The 15,327-nt window shown below is 47.9% G+C and overlaps 1 protein-coding gene across 1 annotated transcript in view; it reads right to left on the bottom strand.

Annotated features, from left to right (window-relative positions):
* The window catches only part of T265_05572 (hypothetical protein), a gene marked incomplete at both ends in the record, with an annotated part of 4,609 nt that extends 4,428 nt beyond the window's left edge, over positions 1 to 181 (bottom strand). Inside the window, one exon of the mRNA XM_009170613.1 lies at positions 140 to 181. Coding sequence (XP_009168877.1) covers positions 140 to 181 — 42 coding nt within the window. The remainder of the gene's footprint in view (positions 1 to 139) is intronic.
* Between the last annotated feature and the right edge of the window lie 15,146 nt (positions 182 to 15,327).

Genomic DNA, 15,327 nt, shown 5'->3' with positions numbered 1-15,327 from the left:
GCATGGTTGCACCTTGTGGAACGAAGTTCCAGCCAGTGTAGCCCGCGGGATCGTTGCAGCACTGAAGCCCGACCACCACGTCAAGGTGGCAGCTTTAGGTCGGGGAAATGCAATGATCGATCGACAGAATCAAACGCACACTTGAAATCAAGGAATACGAAGATTGTAGGCCGCCATACATGTAGCGTTATTATAACACCTGACGGAGTGCGAAGATGTGGTCAACGCGACGTCTACCCAGTCGAAATTCCGCTTGGTGCTCACGGGCCAAGAAATCGCGTGACAGCGTAAGACGACGAAGAACCGGGGACGCCAAAAGCTTTGTTACAGTGGGAGTCAAACTATCACCCCTATGATCACTACATTCACTGCCAGTGCTTTTCTTCAAGACGAGCACAACTTTCCGCACTTGTCCGGGAGGGCCCATTTCTTTCAGATATACTCCAATGGACTAGACAGGTATTCACTAGGGAATTCACCATCATCCTTGAACAGAGTAGGTGGAATGTCGTTAGGACCAGCAGCATGATGACACTTGAATAGAGATAGACACTCGGATACATCTGAGTTTGAAAGGGGTTCTATATTCACAGTTCACCTTTATACTTAAGAACAGGATTCCAGATTAGAAGTAATAGATAGCCAACTGAAATGCTGTTCGAAGTAGCGACCTACTGGTCCAGACGTTCGGCTTTGCTAGATATCCGAGAGCCATTCTGGTTTCTGATAATTTCGCTGATAGGAGACTTCCAAAGATCAGTCAAATGAATCAAGCGGAACAACTTGCAGACGTTTCCAGCATTTCTTGCATCTTTCCTTTCTTCAGCCTTTCGGTCCACGCGGACACTCGGTTTCACCTGTCGTTGGATGGAATGGTGGAATGGTGGTTGCGGACCTCCAACAAAATCACGGTCCTCTCAGAGATCCAATGTTTGGATGGGGTTGGCTGGGTTGTACCGCAGAAGTTCCGACCTTGGGTAACGCTCTGGATAGCTTCTCCCAGTGACCGTTGATATCCGACATCAGACCATCTGGCAGGTGTTCGAGGGGCAAATTCTTACAGGTTCTTTTGATTTCTGGGCCTTCTCGGTGGCTAAGAAAGGCGTGCGCGTCTTGCAGACCTGAAAAGCACAATGAAAATCAGCGGTGCATAAGTACATTCTCGGAATTCACACGGGTATTCCAGGAGGCAGGCAGTGACCGGCTCTCGCCACGGGAAACTGACTTCCATTTGGCCTGTTTGGATTCGGGACTAGTTCATTGGTGGGCACCACGCTTTCCAGCGATTACTGCTGTTCCGAAGATTGCTACTCCAAATGAACAGTTTGTGATAGGCACACATACGAAGCAGGCGATTTCCGCGCGTCTCGTGTCCAAGTCAAGACGATCACCCGATGGGGCCTCAGCAGCGATTAGTCTACCTACCGCCACAGCAACCACAATGTCCGTGCTTTTAGCATCTGATGTCATAGAAACGGTCTTCGACAGATTCGGGACTATAGTCCGTTGTGGATCCATTTGGCTTGGATTCGGGACTAGTTCATTGGTGGGCACCACGCTTTCCAGCGATTACTGCTGTTCCGAAGATTGCTACTCCAAATGAACAGTTTGTGATAGGCACACATACGAAGCAGGCGATTTCCGCGCGTCTCGTGTCCAAGTCAAGACGATCACCCGATGGGGCCTCAGCAGCGATTAGTCTACCTACCGCCACAGCAACCACAATGTCCGTGCTTTTAGCATCTGATGTCATAGAAACGGTCTTCGACAGATTCGGGACTATAGTCCGTTGTGGATAAGAAGACAACAGAGAGCGATATACCTCACCTCGAAATTATTTTACAGACTGTCAGACGAACCGCAGAGAGGCTACTGTCAAACGGCAGCCAATCAAGTACAGACGCTACTACTCGGTCGATCGATACGCTTTAGTCGTTTTGTTGGAAATTGAAGTTTTTGGAGGCACTCGATGTTACAAGCTGCGTTAAGCGCCAAATTTTGCAGGGACAGTGGGGGTGGCTTCGTCATTCGACAAATAGTCTGCACGATCAGTAACCCATATTGGAGGTGGTGATCCACACCAACAGTCGATGTCCCCCTTGGTCTCTGTGACCAGCCGGCTGATCCTCCTGTTTGCCGATGTCCGCAGGATCCGCTACTGCTGCGATAAATGACCTTGTCCCCATGCGAGGAAAATCAACATGGACACTAACCAGGTAAGTGCGCACGCTGCCCTGATACCGTCTTCGTTAGTAGCCGGGAAAACGTAGCCGTCCTGCCATTAAGCGAGTACGCAGAAGAACATGGTGCTATATGAATCTCGACCGATTCAAGTGTTTAAGGTCGTCACTGAAGTCGGACTTACAGAAGCTGCGGCTGAGCGTGTTACATAGTGAACAAAGTGGTCAGTCATAGTTTTGGGACACGCGGGGAAAGTAATAAAACCTTGGCGCAGTAAGGAAAAAAGCGAAAATTTAAAGGTGTAGGAAGGAGGACGTCAGCAGTAACGTCTTTGCTTGTCTGTCCTACTGTATGCAGAAAGTAAGGCGACCAGAATGCTCACACCCCTCATCGGCCGACGAGGCGTGAGATATATTTTAGTTGTAATTACCACGGTTGTATGTGCGATTGGATACTATCAGGGCGCTCACATTTATACAGAACATTTGGGGCCCTCGATCAAAGCTTTAGCTCAAAAGCCTGATCACAAGACAGCGGTGTTTGGCGGCAAATACCAGTGCATTGCCATTTTTATAGAACAAGTCGCCATACATGTCCCAACCCTCAGATTGGAGGACCAGGACACTGTCTGTCGGACCTGTAACCACTGGCCTATTCGGTATAAGACTCCGCGAGAGCCGCTAGTGTAACTCAGTCGGGCACAAAAGCACACAAACCATCATACCACGGTAACGTCCAGTGTATTCTTACAATTCCCACGACGGATACTGCATGTTAAGTTGGTACTAAAATTGACAATGCCAATCCTGGGTGAAAGACCGTGCTAATAACACCCATATTATAGGTAAGCCACTTCTACCAATAAACACCTTATGTTATCCCGAAGAAGGCACACAAAACAAGACAGATGTCGGTAAACGATTTTGCAGCATACGTAACACGTGGTCGAGCCACTGCAAATGACGGCACTGGATGGTTCCCACAACTGAAATATCCCCGCACAACACCCGTCTTCGAAGTACGTTGTCACCCTAAGGCATTGGACTTACCATTTGAGATGACTGAGCCTCGGAATGGTAGTACATGAGTCTCCAACTATCCTATTGCACACCTAGGTGTCCAAACTGTGTACAGGATGCTTGCCCATTGCCTTTTTAAATGTAGTGTCAAAGGTAACGCGATCTAGCATCCGAGGTTATGCGGCACCGCATCTTTGGGTAGCGGGAGCATAAGCAGGTCACATTGGCTAATGTGCAATTATAAACTCTATCACACATGTAGTACGCACGTTATGAAAGCATAGTGGGACGACTCTACGAAGCTAGGGGCTCAAAAGAATTCCTGGAGATGGGGAAACGGAAGAAACCTCATAATCCGAACTGCCAGGAACTTCATACCGCAGACGTAAAAGCATGTAGTATACTGGTTCCGCCAGTTTATTGATCGCCAGGATTGATGTAAAATCTCGCTTACTAAGCATCGGCTCATGGGTTTCTTTTTGTTTTCCATCCATAGAAACTGTTGTGGTACTTCCACAGCGTGCATATTACACGTGTAGTATGCATACTTTGGAAGCACCAGCGGTCACTGATTCTCCGAAGGTAGGGTTCACGACAGAATCCTTGGACCGAACACGTAAAGATCATGAGCTGAAGCCCAGTAAGCAAAGTTGTACATCACCAATACTTACACATAAATCAACAAAATCGGCAGACACAACATACTACATTCGCCCCCTTTTGAAGAACGCCACTCTCTGGTGTGCAGTGCCTACGAGAATCGGCCGATGCTGGTGGTGTGCGTGGGTGGTGAATGTGGGCATGCGATGAATACACAGCCTGCATTTTGATTGGTCGTTTGTGCACAAGGCATAAACCGCGGACATGTAAATAGAGCTTGTGCCGTTGGCTATTTGGGCGCTCCGTATTCGCACAATGAAATTGAATTTTTGAAAGTTATAACGTGTCCCTGATGGACTAAGGTTATCGGGCAATGGAGTTGAGAGTACTAATCTAGACTTTTAAGCCCCAGTTAGGCATCCAGGGGTTTTAGCGATGCTCGGAAATTGTTACACAGGACTTTTCAACCAGGGACATGATTACCACAGTGAACAATGGAATTTAGTGGATATACACTGCTGATGAGCTCTAATAAGAACGAAACTCGAGTCCAGTGCTTCCTTTTTGTGTGGACTCACCGGAATGATTACGTCAGGATAGGAACACGGCCGTTCAAGCGAGAACGGTGTGGCTATGGACAAAATACCCAACCCGCAAAACCCCGAAATTTAGTGAGTTGAAAAAAATATGAACGCAGCTTAAGACGGTTTTTGGTTTGAGCGCACAGTCATCAAAATGCACCATTTTGACGTAGAAAGCTCTACTCCACTTGTAAAGTTTTCGCGCCCTATTCCTCTGAAACCGCTGCTCGGAAAAAGGAAACTTTAGAATTTGATGGTGATTATTCGGGCGCTTAAGGTTTCCTCACGCAGCCGCAGTTTCATTGGAAGTTGTTTGAACGAACTCGAGGCCCACTGTGTGCGCAGAATTTTAATGGCTGACGGTGATCTTGTCCATCGTCTCTATGAGAAGGGCAGGAAGTTTTGTGGAAAAACTGATTTCTTCGCGTGGTTCCTTACGTCGTAGATTTGGAAGTAACCTCAAACCGTTTTAGACAATAATCGCATCCATTACATCCGCGCACGCTCAAACTGAAGTGGACGTTCGCCGCCTGGAAGAAAATATCTTCTATGGTTGCTGCAAGCGTCCCGCTGAAGTCGTCACAGTTAGTGTAAGATCCGGATGGTTAAGGATCTCACAGGACGATTGCGACTATCAGATTATACGCAGTTCGTAGCCAGTAGTCAATAGGTGCAGACAGACGTGGGGCAGTAGATGATATATTGAAGACTGACAGGAACTGGTTCTACAGAAAACGGATTAGTAAGCATCATGAATTAAGAAAACGTACAATCAACAATGACGCAATCTGCAGGAGCGGGAAGTAGTCACTGTCACAGCACGGATTTCTATAGGGGCAACAAGAATTAAGTACCAAACGATGTGCAAACATACATATCGGGGCAGTCTGACAGTGTGAGTTGGCCGTAACGGCGCAGGAGTCAGTACGTTCGGGATGTGAAGGACTGTCTTTCGGTCAGCGCCGACGCAGCCGCTCGTGTCGCGTGACAGGTCTGATTGCGCGGTTTCGTCCGTTTAAAACAAAACTCAGCAAGGGCTATCTGCCAGGTGCGATACATAGGTAATACAAAATAAACAGCCATATTGGACGTCCGGTTGGTGTAGTCGGTGACGCATTCGCCTGCTGTCCGCAGACTCTGGGTTCGATATCCGGTCGGCGCGCTTTTCGGTCGGAGTGGACGCTCGTGAATAGGTGCAATCCAGACGAACTTGCAAGCAATGACGGACGGGCAAATTAAGTATTGACATCAGTTACTGAGGCATAAGCAGACCCTAGTAAATTCTTTGTTTTTCTATGATGGTCAGAGAACGTTATACCTAGCTTAAGGTAAGGTTTAGTCTCCACCGACATACCCAATCACCAATAGTGCCGTTGGATAAACTATTGGGTTCGCGGTTACAACAAATAGGCGGCATAATAAGATGACCACTGACTTCAATTCCTTGCACAAATTAAACGGACTGAAGCGGTTTTGCGGGTAACGCTCCCCTGGAAAATATAGTGAACTATGGGCAAGTGATCAGACTGTGTATGAAAGTCCTGGTATCGTCATCGCGACGCCATACTTTGGTTAGTGAACAGCATCGTACATGAACATCTTGGATGAGCCGCTTAGGGTTTTCATTGCAGTTACGGTATTCTTGGGTCTATCGAACGTTCTTATCGGTCCATTGCTGCCATTCAAGCGAGGGAATAAGGCAGCCATATCTACGGTGGGGACTCAAACTAGGAAAGTTTCCGAACGGCTTGCTTCAAAGCACTTTCATGTGTGCTAGAATGCCTCCCGAAATAACAGGCACAAACGTTGTCATAATTTCCAGCTACTCCGAAGAGGCGACACTGCGCGATGTTCACGTGCGGATAATGGGTATGAGGTCAACGTGAACTGGTGAGGACGTATGTGAGTATAAGGGTCGTGCATTGGCTAGATTGTGTGCAACCAAGATAGACTGGAACTTGCGGAGACATGAATTCAGAGATATCTGGTGATGCTGCGTGTTCGTAGGATGGGCTGACATAACCAGAATGGAACTGTTACAGCCTAAAGAAAAGCGTGGAACTTTGTAAAATCAGTTGCCTTCGGAGCGTCATATCACGTCAATTTGGCGAGTCCCGTAGCATCTTTTCCTCTTCTATCAATGGATATTTCGATTTATAGGTTGATTGTTCGGGATGAAGGCCACGACCAGGTCAGGCTCAGACCGAGATGCACTATCCATTTCTTCATCGGAGGAGGCGGGTTATGAGGCTCATCATGCAAGAAGAGTGTATTTTGGGGAGAGAGCATACAGATGAAGTGAGAGTTGCCAACCATGAAGTCTTTTGCATCATCGTGGACAGGAGTTGCATTAGGGGCGGACATGTTACGGAAATATATGGGGAGCTCCCAAAGCTTCCGTACAAAATATGTCCGACGAGGGCACCCACTCTCCATTTCCAGTTCATTTCGTGATCGATGAGATAACGAGACAAACGCTGGAATAACTTCTAGATCCGGAATTCAAATAGGTGGCGAAAATCTCGTCGATCTGGAGTATGCAGACGTTGCTTTCATCTTCGAAGAGGAAGAAAAGACGCAGCTGTTTTAGGCTGCACCGACTCAAGTCGCTCTGTCCGTTGGTGTGCACTTTGGACCCACAAAATTTCACGTTATTCGAGCGATGTTTGTTCCCAAGAGGTGAGCGGCGTAACGTCAGGCGTGACTATAAGGTTATTCAGAATGAAGCGTAAGTTTTTTGCAGTCGCAGGTAATGGAACAAGTGGGAAATAGGGTAATAGTAGGGTCAAGACAGAGAAGGGCATAGTTGTGGGTGTGCTATCAAACTGGGCATAGCAACGACATGCCATCATTGCACTGAAATACTTCGGTTTCCGGACAGCCCCCTAACAGACGCCATTTTGAGATGATTCTGCATTTTACATGGCGATTTTTCGGTTGTGCACCTCGGAGTTCTGCTGAAGAATGTGTCCTTGCAGTTTGCATCTAGATCATCACTATCTGGGACAGTTGGATCGCATCAGGTCTGTCTACATTGTTAGCCCATTTATCGGGAAATAGTCAACCTGATTTCAGAAGTGAAAATGGGTTGCATTAATTCGACATGAACGATGAGTTAGATGAAGCCCAGAAGAGTGCTCCCTTGTCTTGAGCGCGGTACGTTCGAGATCGGTTTCGTTTTTCCCTCGTACAAATTTGTGAAAGAATTATTTCGTTCGATCTATTCACAGAATACACACGAATGATTGTTGAATTTTATTACTCTAACAAAACATTTGAAAGATGAGCCTTGATAATTTGCGCACACTTCCTGTTTTACATCTAGTCCTAAAATGACATCAATTTATACCGATTGCCCTCTGCAACCATTGATAGACCACAACAGATGTGGACGAAATAGTTGCCCGTCGAACGTCAAACGTGGAATGCAAGGTCATACCTGCAAGGCCTGGTGGCACTTCAAATGCACGGGTTTACAGGACGGCCAGATAAGCCGACTAGCTAACTCTCCTGACCCGTTTGTCTGCGCTAGCTGCCTCCACGTTAAGAGTGCAATGCATACTGCAGCCAAGAAGAGAGCCCCCAAAAACGGTACCCAATCCCCACTGCAGATTCAGAAAGACCGATGTCAGTTTTCCGCTTTGATCGGGATACTTGACGCAAAATTGAAGCGTCTTTCAAAGGCACTGGAGGACTCAGACACTAAGACTACAGCGGCTTGGACGAAAGTTGATAAGAAACTTTCTTCGCTGAACGAGTACATCGCGATATCCATACCGGGCCCTCTGGCTGCGAAGAAAGTAATACAAATCTCTGACGCGACTATTAAGACCGCCACAGCGTCTTTAGTTGACAGGCCCCCAAAGGATAGCAGATTGATAATCTGGGGGTTCAGTCTCCGGAAAAATCACGCCAGCGAAGCTGGCACAATCAATCCTTAGGAATGTCCCCACCAAGCCTGACCAATCGCCCCACGCAAAATGGTCACGCCAGAAGGGAGGCAAGCGAACTTTTGGACTTCTAGTCACTTTTTCTTCTCTATCTGATGTACAGAAGAACTAGGAGCGGGCTGGCAGCATTCAGAAGGCCAACCCAATGATCAGGCGTCTATCTGGGGATCGCTCTCTAGACGCGCGAAAGTTTGGTCACAGCAGGTCAGGGATGGAGGCACGAGACAGGCTTCCGCCGGGCACCAATTCAGCCGACCCCAAACTCATGACCAAGCTGATTGTAGTCATATCCCCTTGTGCTCCCGAAAGCAGGCTGATAAAAGCAGTTGCTTCCCCGGACAGCAGTTTCTATTCGACCACAACAGGCCTGTCGCCCACCAAAGACAGTGATGGTCTGGAGGAAGCAAACCTCACATGCAAGCGGCGCCCAAAATGCGTGGAGCTACCAACGCTTATCTCCGTAACAGACGACACAGCTGCAGCCATGCACTCCTCAACGAAGCCACAGCCTCTGAACTGTACTGAGTCAGATGTGCGGAGACAAGCAGCGAAGCCAGTCTCCAGCTCCACTGCGTCAAAAGCGGCCTCTCTGCTTGTGGACACAACCGCCGCCCAGGACCCCGACATCCTAATCCATAAGCATGACTACAGTCATCAGGAAAATCTCTCGTGAATACAGTTGGCCACGATGATCGCAGGCGGATCGAGTGTCCACACAAACACGAAAGAAGAGCGACTGCAGCCAAACAAGCCACAGAAAATTCGCCAGCTTTGAAAATTGCCGGCTGGCTTCAAGGTGCAGACCTCCGCGAAAATCAGCCCCTTGGGAGCGCCACCAAAATCATTACTTCTTGGTGCGCCACCCAACGCCCAGGGCCTCACTGAGATTCTTCCGATCAAGTCGCGCCCAAACCCCCAAGAATCCAGGAAGGCGAAAGCTTCCCGCAAATCTTTGATCAACCGCAAATCTGGTCGCCAATAATGGGGAGCTGAAAGAGCTACAAACAGCAACGGTCGAAATTCTCGCCCACGGGGAAAACTCCGTCCTCCAAAGCCAAAAGGCCTGAGCGAACCGGGCTCCCACGGAACGAAGAAACCTCACAAGCGAAAAAGGACCCCAGAAACCATGAAGACAGGTAGCAGACGACATCGCCCTAGAAGTCCCTTCGGAGCCTTGGACCCAACTATTAAGTTTGCTAACCACCCTGGTCACTCAACTTTCGGCTCCTCATCCTCGGAGGCAGCGGAGACGGTACTAAATTGCTTGTCCACAAACTGCCTCAGCCTTTTCAACAAATTCGGTGATATTAAAGAGTCAGCTTGCCTTGAACAACCGTCCATAATTGCACTCACGGAGACCTGGCGCACACCAAATGTCTATGCCGCCGAGATCTCGATAGACGGCTACTCTGTTTTTCGAGCCGACTCAAAACGAGGGCGGTCAGGTGGGGTTGTCCTGTACTTACATGCGGCCCTACCAATCTCAATTGTCCTCTTTGACACCACCCCTGCACCCTTTTGCGATGCACTATGGGTTCAAATCCCGCTGCGTGGGTCCGATTCTCTCCTTCCTGGTGTGGTCTACTGTAGACCCTCGAGTCCCTCTGAAGATGACCAATTCCTCATACAAACCTTGGGCAACTCTCCTCCAACTACCACTTCAGTCATCTCCTTCTGGTAGGTGAATTCAACGCCCCAAAGCCCTCCTGGATGGAGCTCCAGCCAGTCCGATCAGGCGGAATTTTTGCAGCGGCGCTGATTGAAGTCGTTCAACAGGCGCTGGACTCGGCATGTAGTTTCACCCACCGGATACCGCGCAGGCCAACTACCATCACTCCTGGATTTGGTCATCACCAACGACAGACACTTCGTTGATCAGGTAACAATTAGAGCTCAACTGGGACATAGCGACCACTGTATGTTGACCTTTGATTTCATCTGCTATTGGGCAAGAAATCCCGAACCTCAACGTGGTTTCAAAACTTCTGCCGTGCAGACTTCTCGGGAATGTGCATCCTTGAACAAGTCACAATTGGATGAGCTCCGGTGGAAGAACTATATAGGATCAGTGTCCAGAAAGTTCACGAGGCTGACGCGACGTTCGTCCCAAAAACCAGCACGCACCAGGACGAACCGCAGGATACCAAAAAGGATTCGGCGACTTCTGGAAAAAAGGTCTTAACTTTTTTCAAAACGTTGATTACAGGAGATACAGAACATGAGCTGGTGTTCCGTAAAATGCGGGACCGCTGTGAATCAGAAATCCGGCAATGGAACATACGAAAACAAGTCACCATCCTGGACCCCTTCACTGACCTGGTTGCATATCCCTCCTCCGGCCTTAAGCTTTTGTACATAGCCCCATTGTTCCTAGTTCTTCAAGCCTGGTCGCATCCCTGTGTAACTCTGTCAGCCCTATTTCATGTCTGATGCTTTGCTTTGGCTGGATTTAACTAACCTCAACCAAACTAAAGCCTCAGTTCCACGCTGTTCCGAACCATTTCGCATCCCCTGAACACGCGCAACGCACACATATCAGATGGTGGGTCTGAAGATGCGCTATGAATGAAATATTTGTTTGGCTCCACAGCCCAATCATTGACACATACGCACAGCACTTTTCCCTCTTGCCATCTAGAGCGATCGTATGCGCAAACTGCTAATAACTTATGATTTCCTGATTACAAACAGTCACAGCTAGCACTTAATGGCTGTTTTTGCCATGCACCATTCGTTTTCTGGGGTTGACAGCATTGACTCGGCGACCAGTGATCCTTATTCTTACTCTCCTGCTAGGTTGATGGAGTAGACCTCAGTTAAGCTACGATTCTTATCAATTTTCCGGGAAGCTGTTGCTTGTCCGCTTTTTACTTGTCCACTGTCACTGCTCACATTAACCCCTCTTTCTGCACAACAAGGACCCGATGTCATGACGTTTTGGTGGGCAAAAAGTACCGTCCGTTCTCAACTAGTCCAACAGCTAGCCCTCCTGCTAGCTACCTCGACGACAGTTTTCACCTTCCCAAAATTAGACACCTGCACTGGCCCAACTAGTACTTGGTTTCTAGGTCAGCAAACTTATTCACCTTTCTTGGGTCCATTTAGCTTGCTGTTATCTCTTTTCAGATTTTTTTCTATCGACGCCGTTGTATATCATGCCTTTTAACACCCGCCACGCACTATTGCTTTCATTCTATTTCTTTCTCGTCACCCCCTATTCTCAAGCGTCAATCCTCGACTGCAGTTGCCCAAACGCCCCTTAGAACTGTCATTCATTCAGACTGGCTGGTGCCCGGTCTACACTCAAACGGTCCTCCAACAAAAGGGAAAATATCCGTGAGCCTACATCTGCAAGATTCCCTGACTCAATCTCCGTCTCACCCAGAACCAGCTGCCAAGGAACTGCGTACCACTTCTCCAACCATTGACGAGCGTTACCGGGCTGTCCATAAACCGAAACATGTCAGTGCGACGATAGCATGGCACTGCCATACCCAGTGAGATGGCACTCCCGCAACCACTTTCTCCAGAATCTCGACTGCAACCCCTCGCCCACTGAAGCCTGGAGCCACAAATTCGGGCAGTTCACGTCCGGTCCCGTCTCTGGGACGAGCTCTTCCGTACCCAATGAATTTTCGCTCAGATTAGGCTAGCCTTGTTTTTCTGCTGCAATTTCGGCTTGCCTCTTGCACATATTCAAATCCGTATGCGGAGTTCAGATCGCCCTATGTATTAGCAACTTCTTCCATCCAACCTATTCCCCTGCACCTGAATTCCCTATAACAATGCAAACAGTGAGTCTGCTCACTTTCAGATTAAACCACATTTTTGAGACAAAACTTGCCATGTGCTCCCAATTTGAATTATCCCATCTCCATCTCCGCTCTTGCACGTTGTGACTCCGGCCACTTACCCAACCACACAAGGACACTCATGGACAGCAACGGTTTTCAATTTTAGTTCATGCCAAATGACTGTCTTTGAACTAGTTGGACCTTATGGCCATTTTACCCAACAAGTTGGGAAATAATCTATTATTACTATATCATCGGTTATTCCCCACTGTTTATGACATTGTCCTAATTTTTGCAATTCCCACTCCCCAAAATCCCCCAGTCAGGCTCAGCTATGACTGTAAAACTATGAACACGCCAGAGGGTATGCCACCCACAAGTTGGGATTTCTTACGGATTCACGGATTGGTACACAGGATCGAGGCTATTGTTCAACTTTCCCTGGTCGGCTTTGTTCTTGTCGGTCAGTGGCTGTCATTCACCTGAAAGGCACAAGTGAAAAAAGGGTGCAGCACTGCTCTTTGTGTTCTCAGCGCGGGACAGTATGCTTGCCAGCGCGAGGATTCGCATAAATAAATGTCTAATGGTGCTTTAAACTGGGTTCTGGAAGGAGCATGGACAACCGTCGGAGGAAGGTCATTCCACGCAGCTACTGCGCGAAATGAGAAAAAATTTTGTCTAATGAATGTATGTGCTCTGAGCTTGAAAATTTTCATACTATGTCCTCGCCGGGTGTTTGCTGGTTCAACGGTAAAAAACCTGTTTGCCAAGCTTTGTTCAAACAGGGCGTTAGTAAGAATTAGGTCCCCTCGGAGGCGACGGTACTCCAGGGGAAAGAGATCAAGCATCGCGAGACGCGTTTCGTAGTCCACGGATTTGAGGCCGGCAACCATTCTCGTGGCGGCCCGCTGGACACGCTCAATGAGGATAACGTCTTTCGTACGTCCTGAGTAGACAACTTGGGTAGGCCCCATGGAGTATTTGTACTTCATGCGAGTAATACTGGGAAAGGTGCGTCAGATCATCCGTAAAATGGTGAATGCCTTTTGGGCCGATTTCTCATGGTGCAGTGAGAAGGACAAGTTTGAAGAGACACAAATGCCCAAATCCTTTTTGGCATCTATCCTCATGATGTTTTCGGGTCCCGCTTCACCATGCCTAACAAAGGCATTCGCTGAATCCCCTCCAAACGATGTGTGGACCACTTTTCGCCATTCAGAGGAAGGTGCCAGTCCAACGATCACTGCTCGGCAGCGTCTGCATCCATTTGGAGGGTACTGGCACTGGAACTTCAGGGTTTCAAGTCGTCCGCGAAAAGTAGAGACGGACTTGCGAGAAAATCTGAGAGGTCGTTGATGTAGATCAGAAACAGGAGTGGTCCCAAGACGGAGCCTCGAGGAACTCCAATGGAGACCGGCGTTGGAGAAGAGAAGACCGAGCCTATTCTCATTCGGAATAGTCTATCTAACAGAAACACCTCTATCCAGCTAAGGATTTTCCTTGAATCCCGTAATCCTCGAGTTTGTGGAGCAGCGGGACGTGCGGGACCTTGTCGACCAACGCCAACCAGGTTGCCTATTCAGGACGCACGAAAGACGTCACATTCATTGAGCGTGTCCAGCGAGCCGCCACGAGAATGGTTGCCAGCCTCAAATCCGTGGACTACGAACCGCGTCTCGCGATGTTTGATCTCTTCCCCCTGGAGTACCGTCGCCTCCGAGGGGACCTAATTCCTACCTATGCCCTGTTTGAACAAAGCTTGGCAAACAGTAAATCTCCAGGTTAGGACACCGACCTGGAAATATGCACAATGGAATTTGTGAAGCAATTGGTTGGTTAGTCACTGCAACTTTGTTTAGTCATTTCTTTTAAATGATATCGCGAAAAATTTCATTAGTCTTAATCGATTATGCGTTTTTTCAGGAACCCTGTCAAGTAATAAGCTGAGAACTGGGTGAAACACACATTATGTTTGTACCGATGCAACTAATATAAGCATGTTCAGTTAAAGGTGGTTGTATATTTTTCAGGCATGGGGTGTTTTCAGGTGGACGACGTATGGATAAGAAGAATCGCCTTTGGCCGTTGAACTAGTTTATCATGCATAGTTGGGGCACTATGGCCAGCTACGAGCATGTGCACGAGCCCGGCACTTACTATAATTAGCCTCGACATCGAGTGCATTTATGAATATTACGGGCTTTCTTTGGCCATTGAACTTGGCTACCAGGCATAATTGAAGCCTCATAATCAGCGATGCACATAGACACAGGCCTGGCAATTACGATAAGTAGACAAGATGGGCGATGTCGACCACAGTCACGAGTATATTTGAATACACAGGAGTTGCTGTTGGTGGTTAAGATCTTTTAAGTGTGATCTAATCTACCTCTGTTCACTGACCTCTTGATTGAAAATGTGTGGTGACCCTCTACTTTGAGCAACCGAAGTGGACTCTTCGTGTTTCTCGGGCGATCGTGATATCGGGTTATTATTACTTTTTTTCGGACTCTTCAACACCGCGTTGCACCGAACCGATGTGGTATAGGTTAAAGCTGAGCAACTGCTTTTTTTGAAGTGCGGAGGCCATATATCGTGAATTCCAATGAAGTATACCAGTTTGAAAGTCTAGACTAAAACAGCGAATCAAAATATCTTAATTTGATGGTGAGCCACCTTGACTCGAGTCGACGGGTGGTTGTAGTGAGATAACCAGGTGTTGGTATTCTCTTAGAACCATAATGCTCGTCGTCACCAATGGAAACAGCAAGGTTAGTGCCGGTGCTTCGCCGCTGTACAACCACACGGTCTAATTATATTCAAACTTCTGAACAGAAAAAAGGATGTATAGGGGACGAACCCGGCACTACCTTTACACGAGCATCAAAAGCTCGGTCAGGCAATCTGGGAAGAAACCTACAGCACTGACGCCCGTTAGCTACTATTGAAAGGAACAAGGCCTTCGCCTTTATTCGGAAATGCCAACTGACCGGTTACAGACCATTGAACAGGGAAGCAAAACTCTAATCTGCATCTTAGTTACAAAAACTGGACACAGATCTTCTCCCGAACGAGTCTTCCTAGAGATTCGTTGCCTCCACTCATTCGTCGGTCAAATCCAAGCAAATGTTACAAAGTGGCCCCACGAATTCCGCAACAGAATTCCATTTTTCAATCGACGCAAAGCGAAATTCTACGAACA

This window comes from Opisthorchis viverrini (assembly GCF_000715545.1).
Source record: "Opisthorchis viverrini unplaced genomic scaffold opera_v5_104, whole genome shotgun sequence".
Taxonomy (NCBI): Eukaryota; Metazoa; Platyhelminthes; class Trematoda; order Opisthorchiida; family Opisthorchiidae; genus Opisthorchis; species Opisthorchis viverrini.
The sequence above is the reverse complement of the archived record's forward strand: the minus strand, read 5'-3'. Positions and strand labels throughout refer to the sequence as shown.